General features: G+C 48.6%; 1 protein-coding gene across 3 annotated transcripts in view; it reads right to left on the bottom strand.

Moving 5' to 3' along the window:
- Window positions 1-11,613: 11,613 nt before the first annotated feature.
- LOC140132371 (cytochrome P450 2C8-like) overlaps window positions 11,614-20,212 on the bottom strand; it is a 51,697-nt gene continuing 43,098 nt past the window's right edge. The window contains exons 5-6 of one of the 3 annotated variants that reach the window (XM_072151059.1): window positions 14,499-14,640; window positions 11,614-12,778 (exon numbers count right to left, since the gene is read on the bottom strand). In XM_072151059.1, coding sequence (XP_072007160.1) covers window positions 12,591-12,778; window positions 14,499-14,640 — 330 coding nt within the window. In that variant the 3' untranslated portion in view covers window positions 11,614-12,590. The remainder of the gene's footprint in view (window positions 12,779-14,498; window positions 14,641-20,212) is intronic. The other 2 variants (XM_072151057.1, XM_072151058.1) reach the window with 2 other exon arrangements.

The following is a 20,212-nucleotide window of genomic DNA, read 5'->3' as shown; positions in this document are numbered from 1 at the left end:
TCTTATTACACACTCATGTTTGTGCTAGGCTCTGCAGCTTCTCTGAGGACCTGCACTTATTCTCAGCTTGAGTCACTTAGGCCATAATGAGGATGGGCCGTAATGACCTGAAGCAGCTCCAGTGACTCCTTGTCTGGTTAGCAGAGTGTGCGCAGCTCTGGGCACTAATTCAGGTAACTTCCCCCCTCCTCATTCCTCATCCTATACTACCATCTAGTGGTATAAGGTGTTATTACATCTGCCATATCCTGCGCCTGAGATAAGAGGGTTAATGTTTTAGTGTTTATCTTAAATGTAGCTCTTTTCTACAGCCTGAAGTGCCCATTGGTTGGCAAAACCAGACTATTGTGCAAAAAATTACTGCTAAAGGTTATAAAAGGGAGTTCCTTGAAAGGCTCTGGGTCAGTATCCATCAGCAAGCCTGCAGCTACTGTCTCCCTTCAGAGGGATGTCCTATAGCTGCCTAACATCCCTGGTTAGGTGGGTCAGTCCCAGTTTTTCACCGCTGTCCCGCCATCACAGGTGGTTGGGAGATTGTCCAGCCATGTTCTGCTTTGTCCCACTTCCTCCTAATCCTTTACACTACAGCAGCAGAGCAGCCAAGGCATTGGGGCCAGGAGGAGGCTTCCTGCTTCCTCCATACATGCGTCTCCTCTTCTGCACAGAATGTGAGGAGATAGCTCTTCACCCCTTCTCCGAGTCCGCTCAGAGCAGAACTGCTATGGGGGAACAGGGCAAAGGTAAATAACTAACAAAGGAGAATGGAGGAGAGGAGGCCACAAAATAAGGAGGATAGAGGACAAGGGACACAATATAAGGGGGATAGAGGACAGGGTACACAATATAAGGAGGATAGAGGACAGGAGGCCAGAATATAAGGAGGATGGAGGACATGAGCCATAATATAAGGAGGATAGAGGACAGGAGGTCACAATATAAGGAGGATAGAGGACAGGAGGTCACAATATAAGAAGGATAGAGGACAGGAGGTCAAAATATAAGGAGGATGGAGGACATGAGCCACACTATAAGGAGGATAGAGGACAGGAGGTCACAATATAAGGAGGATAGAGGACAGAGGACACAATATGAGGAGGATGGAGGACTGGAGACCACAATATGAGGAGGATGGAGGACTGGAGACCACAATATGAGGGGGATGGAGAACAGGAGGCCACAGTGTGAGGGGGATAGAGGACAGCAGGCCACAATATAAAAAGGATGAAGGACAGGGGGCCACAATATAAGGGGATGGAGGACAGGAGGCCACAATATAAGGGGGATGGAGGACAGGAGGCCACAATATTAAGGGAATGGAAGACAGGAGGCCACAATATAAGGGTGATGGAGGACAGGAGGCCACAATATGAGGAGGATGGAAGACAGAGGGCCACAATATAAGAATAAAAAAAACCAATAGAAGAAAAAGAGCCTCATAGAATATCACTATAGCTCTCAACACACAACATAAACAATGACCCAAAAAGGAGAGCCACAAAAAATCATTAAAAATAAAATTAATAATGTATTTTATTATGAAATTGATACACAATGTACAAGAAAATTCTATCACATAATAGGGAAAGACAATAAGGGGAAACAAGTGGCCCCTGATGAAAAATGGGGCAACCACGAAAAGCATAAGCCCCTGCAGACACCCCAAAACCTATAGGTAAATAATAATATAAAGACAAAAAATGTCTAATAAGTAATGGTAAATGATGCAAACGGGAATATGGGTAGAGAAATATCCCCTTGATTGGATCCTATGTACGATAGGGGCCGGAGGTACCTTCCGGCTCCAACTTTGCACAAAATCAAATAGAGTTCTTACCCGTAAGCATAATGACAGGTATGATGGGGGTCCCCAGGAGGCCAATGAACTACACCCCGACGCGCGTTTCGCTGATGCTTCGTCAGAACTCTATTTGATTTTGTGCAAAGTGGGAGCCGGAAGGTACCTCCGGCCCCTATCGTACATAGGATCCAATCAAGGGGATATTTCTCTACCCATATTCCCGTTTGCATCATTTACCATTACTTATTAGACATTTTTGTCTTTATATTATTATTTACCTATAGGTTTTGGGGTGTCTGCAGGGGCTTATGCTTTTCGTGGTTGCCCCATTTTTCATCAGGGGCCACTTGTTTCCCCTTATTGTCTTTCCCTATTATGTGATAGAATTTTCCTGTACATTGTGTATCAATTTCATAATAAAATACATTATTAATTTTATTTTTGATGATTTTTTGTGGCTCTCCTTTTTGGGTCATCCACAATATAAGAATGATGGAGGACAGGAGGCCACAGTGTGAGGGGGATAGAGGACAGGGGGCCACAATATAAGGAGGATGGAGGACAGGAGGCCACAATATAAGGGGGATGGAGGACAGGAGGCTGCAATATAAGGGGGATAGAGGAAAGGAGGCCACAATATAAGGAGGATGGAGGACAGGAGGCCACAATATTAGGGGGATAGAGGACAGGAGGCCACAATATAAGGGGGATAGAGGACAGGAGTCCACAATATGAGGGGGATGGAGGACAGGAGGCCACAATATGAGGAGGGTGGAGGACAGAAGTCCACAATATAAGTGGGATGGAGGACAGGAAGCCACAATATAAGGAGGATGGAGGACAGGAGGCCACAATATAAGGAGGATGGAGGACAGGAGACCACAATATGAGGCGGATGGAGGACAGGAGGCCACAATATAAGGGGGATAGAGGACAGGAGGCCAAAATATAAGGGGGGTAGAGGACAGGAGGCCAAAATATAAGGGGAATATAGGACAGGAGGCCACAATATAAGGAGGATGGAGGATAGGAGGCCACAATATAAGGGGGGTGGAGGAAGGAGGCCACAATATAAGGAGGATGGAGGACAGGAGGCCACAATATAAGGAGGTTGGAGGACAGGAGACCACAACATAAGAAGGATGGAGGACAGGAGTCCACAATGTAAGGAGGATGGAGAACAGGAGGCCACAATGTGAGAAGGATAGAGGACAGGAGGCCACAATATAAGGGGGGTTGAGGACAGGAGGCCAAAATATAAGGAGGATGTAGGGCAGGGGGCCACAATATAAAGAGGATGGAGGACAGGAGGCCACAATGTGAGAAGGATAGAGGACAGGAGGCCACAATATAAGGGGGGGTGGAGGACAGGAGGCCACAATATAAGGAGGATGGAGGACAGGAGGCCACAATATAAGAGGGATAGAGGACAGGAGGCCGCAATATAAGGGGGTTAGAGGACAGGAGGCCACAATATAAGGGGGATAGAGGACAGGAGGCCACAATATGAGAAGGATGGAGGACAGTAGACGACAATATTAGGGGGATGGAGGACAGGAGGCAGAAACTACCACTGCTAGTTACCTCTAGAAGAACCGAATGATACAGTGGGCTTATTCGCAAACACTCCTCTGCCTTGCGCATTGGCAGGGTTGTTGCATACCCCTGGGGCAATTGAAAGAGCTGCCCACGGCTCAGCTATGGACCGGATGAGAGAAAGAAAACCAATGCTGGGCAGTAGTAGATGGTCTCCAGAGGGTCTATGTACAGTACAGCTGGTAGGGGTGTAGATGGTATAGGTTTTGCACTTGCTATGGAGCAAACCGCTCATGGTCCTGGTGACAGGCCCCTGGGTTGGCGTTGGACTAGGTACACAAAGATAAAAACATATGTGACACTTGGTAGCTAACGCCCTTAAACCTACTGTATAGTAGGGAAAGGTGTTGTGTCATGTCCTGTAACTCACTCCTTGCACCAAGGCCTGACTATTTGTCCGAAAACTCTTCTTCCTTGGCGACAAATATAATACACTAATCAGTATATGTAGTGCATACAATACAGTTTTACCTGCCGTCTTACGGTCTTACCCTGGGTGTATGGCATCTAGGTGTTACTGGATGAACACCCCCGGTCCCCTAAAGACCACCGGTTTACAGAAACCATAATAATATGAAGCTTCGGTTTGAGGCTTAAGCCTGCGGTCAGGATTTACATATAAGATGGTCCGCACAGTCTCACTACAGACCTGCAAAGCCTATGAAATGGTTAAGTGCAAACTTACTGACAATAAATGACAGTTGTGCAAACATCATGTAACACACATTGGCTTTGGCAGCCCAATGGGAAATTGGCTTGAATGTTACAAACACATGGCAATACCAATACAAAATGGCAAATGTCCATTTTCCTGTGGATAAAAAAGCATAGGATATGCAAACAAAATGTCCATTCCTGAAAATGAAAGGCATTGAGTGCAAAACATTGGAATATCAACTTTTCCTCTATGGCAAGTCTTGCAGAAAGCTTTAAGGAAAAAGTCCATCTTCTGGGCACAGCCCTTGTGCAGGGAAAAGTGCAGGCAAAGGGTCTCCTCTAGATGTGGAGGGACAGAGTCCTTTGGGAGTGGTGGCTCTGCGTGAGCAGAGGTTGATGCTAACATAGCATATATAAATGAGTGACAGTTCAAGGAAAGTCTCTTGACTTGTAATAAATAGGAGACGAGTCTCAGGAAAGTCTCTGGCTCTGTGAGGTATATGTGGTCGCAGCCCAACTGGGAGTAGCAAATAGCAGAAAATATTTACAATAAGCAAAGTACCTGTAAAAGGCTACAGCCCATAGGGATTACTCTGTATTATCTTCAATTCCAGCGAGAGCAGGATCCGGGATCAGAGCAGGATCCTGTGCAGAATTAGAAACAGCCGGCTGGGGGCACCCGGCAGCAACTTTAGGAACTGCAGGCTCCTCAACAGAGGTGCTGTCCTCTGGAGTGTCAGCTGCTGAGGTGAAAATCGTCGCAAAGCGGAAATATTCGGGAAAACGCGAATCGGGCCCTTAGTAAATGACCCCCCATTGTGTTCTAGATGATGAGTTGAGGCCTAGGAGGCTTTGCGAATAAGCCCCCTGTATCATTCGGTACTTCTAGAGATAATTAGCAGCGGTAGTTTCTGCCTGGACAGGCAAGGATAAATCTGGCTGCCTCCAGGCCCCAAGAAAAGGCTAGGCCCCGGTGGGGGATGTTGCATATACCTCTCAAAAAGGCCCTCTCTCTTTCCCTAAACCACGTCCATTGTCCAACCCCTTGCCCCACCACAAACACGGTATAGTATCAACCTTAATATCCCCCAAAACAGAATAATGCCTCCTTCCTGTGGCTAACCCCACCCCCCACCTAAGAACCCACATAATACCCACTAATATAACTCAACTTATTTATCTCCCCTTCACTTATATACAGATAATACTTTCTGTACTCCTAAACCACCTCCCCTCCTCATTATGTGGCTGTTTCCCTCTCTTCCTCCTCATATTGTGGCCTCCCTCCTCCATACTCCCTCATATTGTGGCCTCCCTCATATTGTGGCCTCCTGTCCTTCATCCGCCTCATATTGTGGCCTCTGTTCTCCTACCTCCCTCATATTGTGGCCTCCCTCCTCCATCCTCTTCATATTGTGGCCTCCCTCATATTGTGGCCTCTCTCCGCCATCCGCCTCATATTGTGGCCTTCCTCCTCCATCATATTGTGGCCTCCCTCCTCCATCATATTGTGGCCTTCCTCCTCCATCATATTGTGGCCTCCCTCCTCCATCATATTGTGGCCTTCCTCCTCCATCATATTGTGGCCTCCCTCCTCCATCATATTGTGGCCTCCCTCCTCCATCATATTGTAGCCTTCCTCCTCCATTATATTGTGGCCTCCCTCCTCCATCATATTGTGGCCTTCCTCCTCCATTATATTGTGGCCTACTTTCCTCCATCCTTCCTCATATTGTGGCCTCCCTACCTTCTCCATCCACATCATATTGTGGCCTCCACCCTTTTTCATATTCTGGCCATCTGTCCTCCATCCTCCCTTATAATGTAGCCTCCCTCTCTCATATTATGCCATCTATCCTTCCTCATATTGTGGCCTCCCTCCTCTATCTTATTGTGGTCATCCTCCTTCCTCATATTGTGGCCTGTCTTCCTCATCCATCCTCTTCATATTATGGCCCCTGTCCGCCATCCTCCCTCATGTTGTGGCATCCCTTCTCCATCATATTGTGGTCTCCTTCCTTCATTCTCCCTCATATTATGGACACCCTCCTCCATCCCTCTTATATTGTGGCTTCCCTCATATTGTGGCGCCTCTCCTCAATCCACATCATATTTTGGCCACCATCATAGACTGCTGTCCTCCGTCCTCCATATTGTAGCCTCCTGTCCTCCATCCTCTTCATACTGTGGCCTCCCACCTGCATCCACCTCATATTGTGGCCTCTGTCTTCCATTCACTTAGTATTGTGGTCTCCCTGCTCCATCCACCCTCATATTCTGGCTTCCTGTCCTCCATCCTCCTTCTTATTGTGGTCATCCTCCTTCCTCATATTGTGGCCTCCTGACCTCCCCTCTCACTCATATTGTGGCCTCCTTCCTCCTCCCTCATAGTGTGGCCTCTCTCTTCCATTTACCTCATAGTGTGGCCTCTCTCTTCCATCTACCTCATAGTGTGGCCTCTCTCTTCCATTTACCTCATAGTGTGGCCTCTCTCTTCCATCTACCTCATAGTGTGGCCTCTCTCTTCCATCTACCTCATAGTGTGGTCTCTCTCTTCCATCTACCTCATAGTGTGGCCTCTCTCTTCCATCTACCTCATAGTGTGGCCTCTCTCTTCCATCTACCTCATATTGTGGCCTCTCTTCCATCTACCTCATAGTGTGGCCTCTCTCTTCCATTTACCTCATAGTGTGGCGTCTCTCTTCCATCTACCTCATAGTGTGGCCTCTCTCTTCCATCTACCTCATAGTGTGGCCTCTCTCTTCCATCTACCTCATAGTGTGGCCTCTCTCTTCCATCTACCTCATAGTGTGGCCTCTCTCTTCCATCTACCTCATAGTGTGGCCTCTCTCTTCCATCTACCTCATAGTGTGGCCTCTCTCTTCCATCTACCTCATAGTGTGGTCTCTCTCTTCCATCTACCTCATAGTGTGGCCTCTCTCTTCCATCTACCTCATAGTGTGGCCTCTCTCTTCCATCTACCTAATAGTGTGGCCTCTCTCTTCCATCTACCTCATAGTGTGGCCTCTCTCTTCCATCTACCTCATAGTGTGGCCTCTCTCTTCCATCTACCTCATAGTGTGGCCTCTCTCTTCCATCCACCTAATATTGTGGTCTCTCTCTTCCATCTACCTCATAGTGTGGCGTCTCTTCCATCTACCTCATAGTGTGGCCTCTCTCTTCCATCTACCTCATAGTGTGGCCTCTCTCTTCCATCTACCTCATAGTGTGGCCCCTCTCTTCCATCTACCTCATAGTGTGGCCCCTCTCTTCCATCTACCTCATAGTGTGGCCTCTCTCTTCCATCTACCTCATAGTGTGGCCTCTCTCTTCCATCTACCTCATAGTGTGGCCTCTCTCTTCCATCTACCTCATAGTGTGGCCCCTCTCTTCCATCTACCTCATAGTGTGGCCCCTCTCTTCCATCTACCTCATAGTGTGGCCTCTCTCTTCCATCTACCTCATAGTGTGGCCTCTCTCTTCCATCTACCTCATAGTGTGGCCTCTCTCTTCCATCTACCTCATAGTGTGGCCTCTCTCTTCCATCTACCTCATAGTGTGGCCTCTCTCTTCCATCTACCTCATATTGTGGCCTCTCTTCCATCTACCTCATAGTGTGGCCTCTCTCTTCCATCTACCTCATAGTGTGGCCTCTCTCTTCCATCTACCTCATAGTGTGGCCCCTCTCTTCCATCTACCTCATAGTGTGGCCCCTCTCTTCCATCTACCTCATAGTGTGGCCTCTCTCTTCCATCTACCTCATAGTGTGGCCTCTCTCTTCCATCTACCTCATAGTGTGGCCTCTCTCTTCCATCTACCTCATAGTGTGGCCTCTCTCTTCCATCTACCTCATAGTGTGGCCTCTCTCTTCCATCTACCTCATAGTGTGGCCTCTCTCTTCCATCTACCTCATAGTGTGGCCTCTCTCTTCCATCTACCTCATAGTGTGGCCTCTCTCTTCCATCTACCTCATAGTGTGGCCTCTCTCTTCCATTTACCTCATAGTGTGGCCCCTCTCTTCCATCTACCTCATAGTGTGGCCCCTCTCTTCCATCTACCTCATAGTGTGGCCTCTCTCTTCCATCTACCTCATAGTGTGGCCTCTCTCTTCCATCTACCTCATAGTGTGGCCTCTCTCTTCCATCTACCTCATAGTGTGGCCTCTCTCTTCCATCTACCTCATAGTGTGGCCTCTCTCTTCCATCTACCTCATAGTGTGGCCTCTCTCTTCCATCTACCTCATAGTGTGGCCTCTCTCTTCCATCTACCTCATAGTGTGGCCTCTCTCTTCCATCTACCTCATAGTGTGGCCTCTCTCTTCCATTTACCTCATAGTGTGGCCTCTCTCTTCCATTTACCTCATAGTGTGGCCTCTCTCTTCCATCTACCTCATAGTGTGGCCTCACTCTTCCATCTACCTCATAGTGTGGCCTCTCTCTTCCATCCACCTTGTATTGTGGCCTGTTGTCCTGCCTCATATTGTGGCATCCCTCTTCTCTCATATTGTGGCGCCTCTCCTCAATCCACATCATATTGTGGCCTCCATCATATTATGGACTGCTGTCATCCATCCTCTTCATATTGAGGCCTCCTGTCCTCCATCCTCTTCATATTGTGGCCTCCTTTCCTCCATCCTCTTCATATTGAGGCCTCCTTTCCTCCATCCTCTTCATATTGAGGCCTCCTGTCCTCCATCCTCTTCATATTGTGGCCTCCTTTCCTCCATCCTCTTCATATTGAGGCCTCCTTTCCTCCATCCTCTTCATATTGTGGCCTCCTGTCCTCCATCCTCTTCATATTGTGGCCTCCTGTCCTCCATCCTCTTCATATTGTGGCCTCCTGTCCTCCATCCTCTTCATATTGTGGCCTCCTGTCCTCCATCCTCTTCATATTGTGGCCTCCTGTCCTCCATCCTCTGCATATTGTGGCCTCCTGTCCTCCATCCTCTGCATATTGTGGCCTCCTTTCCTCCAGCTCCCTTATATTGTGGTCTTTCTCAGCTCCTAGTTATGAAACAAAAAACTTTACTTACCTTTCCACAGTTCCCTTGCAGTCCTGCTTTCTCTTCTCTTCAGGGCTCTGAGATGACTCGGAGGAGGGGGCAGCACCAGCTGAGGGTAGGAGCTACCCTCACACGTCTCTATTCCCGCTAGATGTGTGGAGGTAGATCCTCCCCTTGGCTGGCACAGACCCCTCTTTTGAGTCATCTCAGAGCCACAGGAGAAACAGATTGTGGTAGACAGATTTACAGAGACATGTAGAGGAGCAGGATCTGCTCCTGCCTCCTGGTCACGGCTCTGCACCTCCAGTGCATGGTGGGACAGTCTCTCAACCACCTGTGATGGTGGGACAGTGCTGATAAATCAGGACTATCCTGTTAAATCCTGCTCCATCTGCTCTGCTCCCACTGCTCTGCTCTAAGAACCGGCTCTTCTATGTGAATGACGGGAATCGGCTCCCTGTAGAGAGCAGATTGCTCACTTAACTCTCCTAATCAGGCAGCCATGCCCACTTTAACCCAAGAAAATTGGGCTAAAAGTGGTGTGGAGAGGGGTGTCTGGCTGGAGTGAGGCTCCCCATTATACATTAAATGGGGAGCCATTCAGGAGCCAGAAGAGCCGCCTTTTTTAGGAGCCTAATGATTCATCTCAATAAAAAGAGCTGGACTTCCCGTCACTAGTGCAGAGAGCGGAGACCAAAGGAGGAAGTGGAAGAATATTCAGACAACTTCCGGCATGAGAGCAGAGCTGTGGCTTACAGCCTCAATGCTGCCCCAATAACCTGTGATTAAAAGAGGCATTTCATTGGTTGGTAATTTTGTTTGATTGACATAAATTCCTTACAGAAAGGCATTTTGTGACAAAGAATGAACTTATCTAATCCAAAAGCATTTTGTGATTTTGAGAAATTTGCTTTTGTGGTGCAGAATGTTATTTTGCGGTCCTTGCACTTACCTTCACTCAGCCCGGCTCGGTGTATTCCAGTGCGTTCCGATGATCTTCAGCGCAGCAGCGCCACCTGGTGTACGGCGGAGGAACTACCTTAATGAATCCCGGCCGGACCCGAATCCACCGCAGAGAACGCGCCGCTGGATCGCGAATGGACCGGGTAAGTAAATCTGACACTATGGGGCAGATTTATCAAGCAGTCTGAAAGTCAGAATATTTCCAGTTGCCCATGGAAACCAATCACAGCTCAGCTTTCATTTCACCAGTGCTCATGAATATTTTAAAGGGGAGCTGTGATTGGTTGCCATGGGCAACTGGAAATATTCTGACTTTCAGACTGCTTGATAAATCTGCCCCAATGTGTCTAAGAATGAATGTAAGAGGAGCCGCTATTTGGGAACGGGTCTGATGGGGTTGTGTCCATCTATGAACGAGTGGAGGAGACTATATATGGGACGAGTCTAACAGAGTTTTGTCTATCAATTGTAGAGTCTATGATGTGACCTTATATGAACACAAGTCTAATGGGATTATGTCCATCAATGACCTATCAGAGTCTAGGAGGAGACACTATATGGCAGTGGTGGCGAACCTATGGCACTGGTGCCAGAGGTGGCACTCAGATCCCTCTCTCTGGGCACCCGCACAATCACAGAGCACAAAGTTCGCCAGACAGGACTCAAGGCCTCTTGCCGTCCAAGGACCCTGGAAGGAAACTACAATGATTTCTACTGTATTGATGTCCTCAGGTGCCTTTGCAATTTAAACCTGTGAAAGAGCAGGGAGGAATAAGTTACTGCTTTAATTGTGGCATCGGCACTTTGCGAAAAATATGTGGGTTTTGGTTGTAGTTTGGGCACTCGGTGTCTAAAAGGTTCGCCATCACTGCTATATGGGAACAAGTCAAATGGTGACACCTTTATCCATGTAAAGGGACGACTTGGACTCCTTTTCAGGCTGCAACAAATTATCTCCTCTGTGTAAATGAAGGAATTGAACTAAGAATCTGCCATTATTGGATTGTCCATAGCTGCAGGTCCCCCCCACCGCGTGCCCCAATGATGAGTGAAAGTGTCATGGGCTCCCCCAAAACATTCATTAAACAAACTGGTCAGTTCCAGGTGGTGATGGGGAGTCTAACACTTTATAGTGAGTTGGATCATTAGGCTCCTCTCGCTATAAAGATCCAGCTCTTCTGGCTCCTGAACGTCTCCCTATGTAATTACATAGGGAATCTTTTGCAGGCCGCCAACCATGAGAGGTAGAGGGTCATACTGTCCACATCTCCACACGAGAATATGAACACCCCAGGTGTGCACTACCACCAGTCATACTGATAGATTGGGAATAAGGGAAAAGGAGGGGCGCAGACGGCCACCCATCCCCACTCCACTTTTAACCTGAAATTTTTTAGTTAAAAGGGAACATGGTCCAAAAATAAGAGGTGGTAAGTGAGTCATCGCCTCTCTGCGAAGAGCCTACACCCGTTGTGCACCATACGGAGCCGGCTCTTAGAGCAGACCCATCACTAGTACCAGGCAGGTTCTTGGTGTATCCTCCATCCTGAGTGGTCCCTGCATGGAGCCACCGGTGCCACCTCCAAGACCTGTTCCTCTCTCAAAGAATGGAGTTTTGTTGCACAGAATAATATTTTGTCTAACAAATTAGAAATTTGTAACACAGAAATAGAATTTTGTCACAGAGTAGCATTTTGTAGTTAGTTTTACTTATGATAAATCTGGGCAAAAAAGTGTCCTGCAAAGACAAAATCATTTTTATTCTGTAAGCACAAAATAAATTATGTTGACTAGAAGTAGATACGTAGTTTCATGAAAATGTAATGTATTTTGGGTTCATGTAGGATATTTTGGACCATGAGCAAACATCGGCCCATAATACATCCACAGCAAAGCGCACAAATCATAAAAGCCCCCGGAGCTCACAATCTAAACATCACCTCCAACATCCCTGACCCAAAGAGCTCACAATCTAATCTCATGTCGCACACAATGGCCCCGACGTATCATTAGCAAGGCAGTGAGGAAGATTCACTAAGGCAGTTCCTCCGATGTCCACCAGGTGTCGCTGCTGCGCTGAAGTCCGCCGAACTGAAGTTCACCGGCCTATTCCTGGTGAAGGTAAGTGCGTGTCCAGCAACACTTTTTTTTTTTTAAATGCGGCGGTTTTTCCGAATCCATCAGGTTTTCGTTCGGCCACACCCCCCAATTTCCGTCGCGTGCATGCCAGCGCCGATGCGACACAATCTGATCACGTGCGCCAAAAACCCGGGGCAATACAGGGAAAATCGTCGCAAATCGGAAATATTCGGGTAACACGTCGGTTCACCACAATTATGTCAGAGTTGCCAACATATACAAATGTGCTCCGGAACGCCCCTTTAGGTGCAGAGTTTTGTGTTGCAGCGGACACAGTTAGACAGAAAACTGCCACAGCCAGTTTATTAATCTGGGCCAATGTATCATTCCCATCATCCCTGACCACAAGAGCTCACAATCTAAACTTTATATTATACGCCTATCACTCCCATAATCCCTCTGCTCCCTTATCTTGGGGCCTCGCTCCTCCTCCGGTCAGGCTGTGGAGGACCCGGGCCGAGGTTTGGCACAGATCTGGGCTTGGACCTTGTTCTGCTTCAGCTTCCTGCAGTCCTGACGTTCGGTCCCCGGGGGGAGAGTGAAGGAGAACTTCTGGAGCAGAGCACAGAAGAGCAGGAAGAGTTCCATACGGGCCAGGTTCTCTCCAGCACAGATCCGCTTCCCTGGTAGAGAAGGTATGAAGCTGGTTATTACTGTAGTGTAATATATTATTACAGCCAGGACCGTATTTGCCACTAGGCACCTATGACAATGTGCCTCGGGCGGCCCGCTGAGGGGAGGCAGAACAGTGGGGAGGACATTCAAATTTTTTTTAAAAAAAAGAGAGAGCCAATCGGACGTCCGTCCCTTTCCCTAGATCACATATAAAACCACAATGCCCGTTCTATCAAAATATAAAAAAGATTATTACCAGGTATGAACACCACAACAGAAAAAAGCCCCCAAAAGTCCAAATCCCTACTTTTTCAACATGTTTCCATCTATGCGGGCTGAACCCTCTTCATTTGTGCTCGCTCTGATTGCAGGTATTAACCCTTCCGATACCGACGACGCCATCTTTGTTCAACGAGCCAGTGGCTCACTGTAATGAATACTGTGTAAAAAAACTTACACGTTAGGTATAACTGCGTCCCAAAATACCTGATCTATCAAAATAAAAAACTGGTTATTCCGAGCGGTGACCCCCCCCCATAACAGAAAATAGCGCCCAAATGTCCGAAACGCCACTATTACACTAAATTTGGTATCACCATGATCGTACCAAACCGAAGAAAGAAGCAAACGTATCAATGGGAGCGCAAAGTGAAAGTCGTAAAAACTGAGCCCACAAGAAAGTGACGCAAATGCGTTTTTTTGGCCAATTTCACCACATTTGGATTTTTTTTTCCGCTTCCCAGTACACGGCATGAAATAATAAATAATGTCACTGAGAAGTAACAGAAATTAAGGCCTCACACATCTCTGAGCATGGGAAAATTAAAAAGTTTGGGATTTTTGAAGGGCGAGAGCGAAAAAATTTCGAAAAAACGATGCGTCCTTAAGGGGTTAACAGAAAAATAAAAAAAGTTGTTGCTTTTGGAATGAGGGGAGTAAAAAACAAATGCAAAAACAAAAAAAGATTCCTGTAAGGGGTAAGGACATGGATGTATGTTACATCCATTCCCTAAAACACACAAAGCCCTGCTACATCTATTCCCTCTCACAGCTCTGCTACTTCTCTACAACTGCTTTACACCGCTGTGTGTTTGAGGCACATGATGCAGCTGAGCCATGTGTGTTCCCGGGATATAGAGATCATTGACAGTCATTTTCTGAAACATGCACAGCTCTGCTACATCTATTCCGTCAGATGCCGCACAGCTGTGTGTGTTTGAGGGAGTGGATGTAGCAGTGCTGTGTGTAACCTACAGGGTGCCATCACATGTATCACTAGCGGGGGGGGGGGGGCTCGGCCTATGGAAACGCATGTGAACTGTAACCAGAACCCAGTGTTTCACACACATATGCGATTGGGCCGAGGCTTTTGTAGGCCGCACCTTAAAGGTTACACACAGCTCTGCTACATCCACGCCCTCTTTCACTTATTCAATTTGGTGAAACCCCCCCCCCCCACACTGCATTTTTAAACTAAATGCAAACGCCTTGTGTGAATGCGCCCTGAAACTTCTTTATCTAATGCCAGCAGTGGATCATTGGAGAGACTCCTCCTGGGTCCAGCCCTGATCTGTTCTAGTAACGGGCTGGGGGTTATGGATAGAGGCGTTATCCTCGCGGCTCCCATAGGGGGCGTAAGCACTGTGAGTGCCTAGGGCAGCATCAACACTAAATATGGCCCTGATTACAGCCTGGCACCCTCCCTCTCCCCCATGGTGACCGACTCACCTGCGGAAAACGGCATGAATGCCGGACGCATCCGGAACTGACCCTCGTCATCCAGGAAGTGTCCAAGGTTGAAATCTTCTGGGGTCTCCCATTGGGTGGGATCAGACAGTACAGAGGATAGGAACGGGATCACTGTTGTCCCCTACAATGATAAAAGAATTATATATAAGGAAGGAAGTGACGACCATCTCTGAATGAAGGGGAGGAGGCTTGGGGGGGGTCTAACCATGTTCTATCAATGAGTTTAGGAGGAGGCACTAACAGGGTTGTGTCCGTGTATGAAGAGTCTAAGAGGAGACACAATATGGAAGTATAACAAGCCACTAAGGCCACAGTTATCAATACTGCTCGGGGAGTTTTAATGGCTCGGTGGTTATGAAATATTGCTCCTATTAGATGTTATGTGTCCCATAAAGCCTGATCGCCTATGTGCGCCATCTACAGTCTATTGATGGTAATTGCAGATATATAATATCTCCCTGAGAAGAAATGTTACAACGGTGCTGGTTGGATAACCCCTGCGCTGACCACTCCAAAGAGAAGTTTACCTAAACCCTTGGGTTGGAAAGTTCTAGTCAGTGTATCTCCTGAGGCCAGTCTAGAAAGAACGTCTTAGTGTGGTCTGACACCACAGCACTCCTCACCACATGGCCTGCCACCATCAGGCCTCTGCAGGGCTCTGACCCACCTACCAGAACCTGCCTAAAATCCTGATGCTATAGCAGCCATTTATCTCCAGCCTGAAGCTACCTCTATCGGGCTGTGAGCAACCTGCGCCGACCACCATCCAACCACTGACCTTGGACCAGTTAAGTTGTTGTCTTCTGCTGTTGCTGTGTTCTGGAATAAAGGAGCTGTGAGTTTATGGTTGAAATCCCTTATCCCTGTGTGATCCCTGCCGCAAGCTGCTAACAACAAGGGCGCCCCATGTAGCACCCACCCAGGGATCCCTACACCTACAGTACATCAGGAGAACTATCCTCCATCCGCAGCATCTCCTTCTCTTTTCTTACAATCTTCCTGCTGGATACCTACCCGACGTACTCAGTGACCGCGTTCTAGGCCACATTCAGCCAGCCTTTCAGGCACCAAGGGATCTAGCTGTCCACATGCCCAAAAAGGCTAGGCCCCGGTGGGGGATGTTGCAAGTGTCTTCACAAACAGGATATTTACTTCTGTGCCTTATACTGACATAAAATAACTGTGTTTTATTGAACTGTGTTGCCCAACCCTGCTGCTAATCGGATTACTGCCTACTGTGATTGAACTGTATTCAGACTGTGTTACTCTGCTGTGTTGTGCTGTGGGAGCGCTGCTCCAGTACCTATAGTGTTAACCCCAGCAAAGACTTGCTATGATGTGCTGTGCCGTTGCTCTGCTCTGCGCTGCTCTGACCCTTCAGTGTTAACTTTAATCAAGCCATGTGCAACATCCTCCACCGGGCCTCTCTCCTTGGGGCCTGGAGGCAGCAGGCCCAGAATACCGGAGTGGCTGGTGGTTGTGGCCTGGGCACGCTATTGTCACGGTGCTTGTTATGGAGACCGGAGGGCTGTCCTACAACCTGGCAGGTCTCCAGCAGGTGGTGTGTGTAAGAAATATGGAGGGAGAGGCTGATGTACTGGTTGTCCCTGGGGCAGCCCCTGAGTGTCTGTAAGATAGGTCCCTGGGTAATGGATGGGGAGCCAGTGGTGGTAACAGCCGTATCCAGGGATCAGACGGAGGCAACGGTGTGCAAATCAACTTACAGTTCTTTATTGAACAGCAGGCAACGGCCAAAATGATAAAACAGCAGATCCTTAAGCTGGAAGAGCCACGGAGAGCCGGTCCGCAGGAAGGTTACACACAGCCTGATATTCCTCCTCACTGTGCAGCAGCAATGTGTTTTGACCGCATGGCATGTCATTTCTAAGGTAAAGCTATTAAACTGAACCTAAAGCACATCCATTGCATCCTCCCTTCATGCAAATGGCAACGCTGTGGAATGAATGTCAGTGAGTTCTACTATCTACCATCCAGTTTATATGGAGACTGCACTCACAACCTATCAGGGTCTTCTCCAACGTATATGCAACACCCTTGCCGATGCAAGGCAGAGGAGTGGTTGCTAATACGTCCCACCATGTTGCTTGCAGCCTGTGTAGGGTCTGACCAGCCCCACAGCATGTCACTACATAACACTAGATAACACAGATGAGCACTGCAGTGGTAGAACCTGCCTGGTAAGGCAGGAGTTAATTGTATTGTGTGATGTCATATGTGTCAGCCAATCACATGTGTTACACTCTGTTTCTGTGAGCTGAGATGTAATTGGAGGAGTAGCCACCACCTGACCAGTGGGAGTAACAAAACCTCTGGTCAGGAAACTTCTAGAAGTCAGTTCTCTCTCAGAAGAGAGTGCAGTGTGAGGAGAGAGTTCACTCTCTCAGATTAGAGACTCAGAGGAGTCAGTGCAGCTAGCACACCAGACCAGAGCAGGTGAGCCCAGCTCCCTGCCTGAGGAGTGGAGCTAATAGCTAGTTAGTGAGAGGAAAGGGGTATCATCCTACCTTCAAGGGTGATATCTGAAGCAATCCAGGACAAGCTGAAGCATCCTACTACGGTAGGATACAGCTATCTCCCAGGCTGCCCTCTGCATCCAGGCTGATGACCTACATCCTGTGGCTCCCTCCAACTACATCTCCAGCATTCTACCATTCTGTCAAGGCACATTGCTACTGTTCCTGTCAGTTCCAATAAAGAACTGTAAGTTATTTTTGTTCAACGTCTACCTCCGTCTGGTCCCTGCTACTACAGCTGTCACCATCACGGGCACCCTGTCCACTACACTGGGACTCATACATAAGACCCCAAAGGGTTGCCCCAGGGAGAACCGCTATAGCAGCCTCTCCCTCATCATTTCTTGCCAACACCACCTGCTGGAGACCTGCAAGGCTGTAGGACAGCCCTCCGGTTCCCCATACCAAGCACCGTGACAATAGCGTGCCTATGCCGCAACCGCCAGCCACTCAGGTATTGCGGGTCCCGGCTGACTCCAGGCACCAAGAAAAGGCCGGGCCCCGGTGGGGGATGTTGCATATATCTGTGGCAGAATAAGGCCTGAGGCACTAGAAGTTCCTGGGATAGGATCCTGGCTGTGGCAGACAGACCTTGAGGTCTGGTTCTGTCTGAAGACTCTTATGTTCTCACTGAAGAACAGACCACTAAGACTGAACCATGTGCTTCTGCCCAGCAGGGGTCTATATACTCCCCTGGTCAGATGGTAGCACCTCTCCAATCACCTTTCAGTTTGCATTGCAAGAACATCATTGGATAACTACATATCACAATTAACTGTTGCCCGGCAGTATCTACAGCTGCAATTACATAACATCCGAGTTCTAGAAACATCTTAGAGGGTTCATGACTCCCCCTAGCAGCTCCTGACCTGGAGAGGGTGCAATTTGCAACTACCGGCCTGCCTTTGCATTGGCAGGGGTGGTGAACATGTGTTGCCTTGCTGTGCCGTGCCGTGGGAGCGGTGCTGAAGCATTGAAAGTGTTAACCTCTGCAAAAAAGCTGCCACACAGCAGAAATTCCCAGCCCTCCAAAATCTACTAATAGGAGAAACCAGTCTACACGTGCTGAGCTCCCCTCTGCACGAACGGCACGAATCCTGGCAGGAAGGACTCAAGCCGAGCACTACCGGGGCAAAGCTCTCCCATGCTACCTCAGTATAGTGAGAAGTTTCCAGCACCTCGTGGCCATGGAGGCAGCTACTTTTGCATGGCGGACCGATACCCAGTTTAGGTCCTGGAGTCCAGTTGGAACCAACTACCCAACCTCCGGATGGTGGCACCAGAGTCGCCTCAATCCTCCTGGCACACCACGGGCTGACCAGAGCCCGTCCATCATGGACCCCGAGGGTGCTCTCACTGTCCCCCATCACAGCCACCCTTCCATCTCAGGCAGCTTTAGAACCTGATGTGGCGGCATACAGGAGCAGAAAGGGAGAGTTTCTCGCTGGCAAGTCAATTACTAGTAGCTGGGTGATGGCGAACCGCTCCTCCAGCATCCTAACTTTTTTTTACAAATACCACGGATTCGGCTTCATCCTCAAAGATGGTACTGGCTGGGAAGTGTTCATGTTGCGCCGCTCAGTGAAAAGATTTGAACTGCTGGACATGTTGCACAATCTGCGACCGGAACATTGAGTCCCCTATCACCATTGCTGGAGTACAGTCTTCAGCTGTAGTCACCATCACCACGGTTCCAGCATATCACCTGACTGCTGTTGTTCGAGTTACCATTGGTGACCACATTGGTGATCACACCTGCTCCAACCTGGGTTCCAGGGACATCTGTTCCCACTCCCCCTCCGATGCCAGCCACTGCAGGTGATGCTCCAGCTGATGCAACCCGTATTCCTGCTACAGCTGCGCCAGAAGACATCCGACTGTGCCTACAGTACCTGCTTCCGCTACTTGGTGTTTTTTTAGCCACCTGCTCTTTTGGAGACAAACATACCCCAGTCTTCAGTTTCCAGCCTTCTGCCGATGAAGACATCCAGGTTGCTGTTGTTCCTGTGGAGGATCCCAACAAAGAATAATCCTCTGATTATTCCAATGTCCAGACATTGCTGGACTTATCGCTCTGTTTTAAAGTCAAAGCACTCCTTTCTGCTTTCACTTTCCAAGTGTTCTGCGACCTGTGATGAGCATCGCCTACCTCCTCCTGCAGCCGCCCCATCCGCGATGCCATGAAGAGATTTCCCTCATCATACTCGGATATGACAAGTTCTGCTCCTGCACATGAAGTGGAGGTCTCACACATCTGCCTGTGGCTCTGGTTCTACCCCCATCAATAGGACCATTGCCTGTGGTAAAGCCTCTGCCTGTCTGCATCTTCCATTAAATCTCTGGTGAACACATCTGGCAACATCATGCCTACAATAACTAGGGCTAATACCCCCACTCCTCTGATCACCTCTGTGGGCTCCACAGTGCCACCGACTGCTGAAGGCCAATCAGAGAAGAGCCTGTCTCCATCTTCTGTTCCTGTGACCTCTGTCGGACCTACATATGACTCTGCAGCTGCTTTTTCAGTTCCAACTACAGACTCTAGATGTCACCTCCCGGCTGTTCCAAAGCCCACTAGGGCTTCTGATGTTCCTGCTATGAAGCCTGCGCTGATTGGCGAGAACACCCTGCCAGCTACAAAGGTTGTCACCGCAAGCTCTACAGTACCCCCAAGTGCAGCAGGACAACTGGAGAAAATCTACACTCCACCTGTCAGGATTGGTGGAAAACCTAAAGCTCCTGTGGTCATTATCAGGGGGTGCTCAGTGCTGCCCAGTTACCGAAGGTCGGTTAGAGAAGTGCCGGCCTCCTTTCTTTGCTGAGATGCCTTCTGTTGCAGGTGAGCCTCAGGCTATTCCAGCTCCAGCTTGTGGGTGTCCCTTTTCAGCAGTCCCAGACCCCACCATTATTCCTGCTGAGACAATCATGGCAGGGGATGACCTCCAGACAGTGAGAGCTTCTGTTTCACAGGTTGACACTCCAGCTGCATTGGAACATGTTCCTGCATAATCTGATCCTGCTACAGCTCCGACAGTTCCCACAGTTCCTTCTTCTCCTGCCGGCTGTTGATAAAGTGATTAGCAAACCCCGTTCTACAGGAGCCACTCTTCAGACTTCTGCCGAGGTAATTGTGTATTTGAACTTACCTTGTATCCTGAC

The sequence above is a fragment of the Engystomops pustulosus genome, chromosome 5 (genome assembly GCF_040894005.1).
Source record: "Engystomops pustulosus chromosome 5, aEngPut4.maternal, whole genome shotgun sequence".
NCBI lineage: Eukaryota > Metazoa > Chordata > Amphibia > Anura > Leptodactylidae > Engystomops > Engystomops pustulosus.
This window is presented reverse-complemented; position numbering and strand designations above follow the sequence as displayed.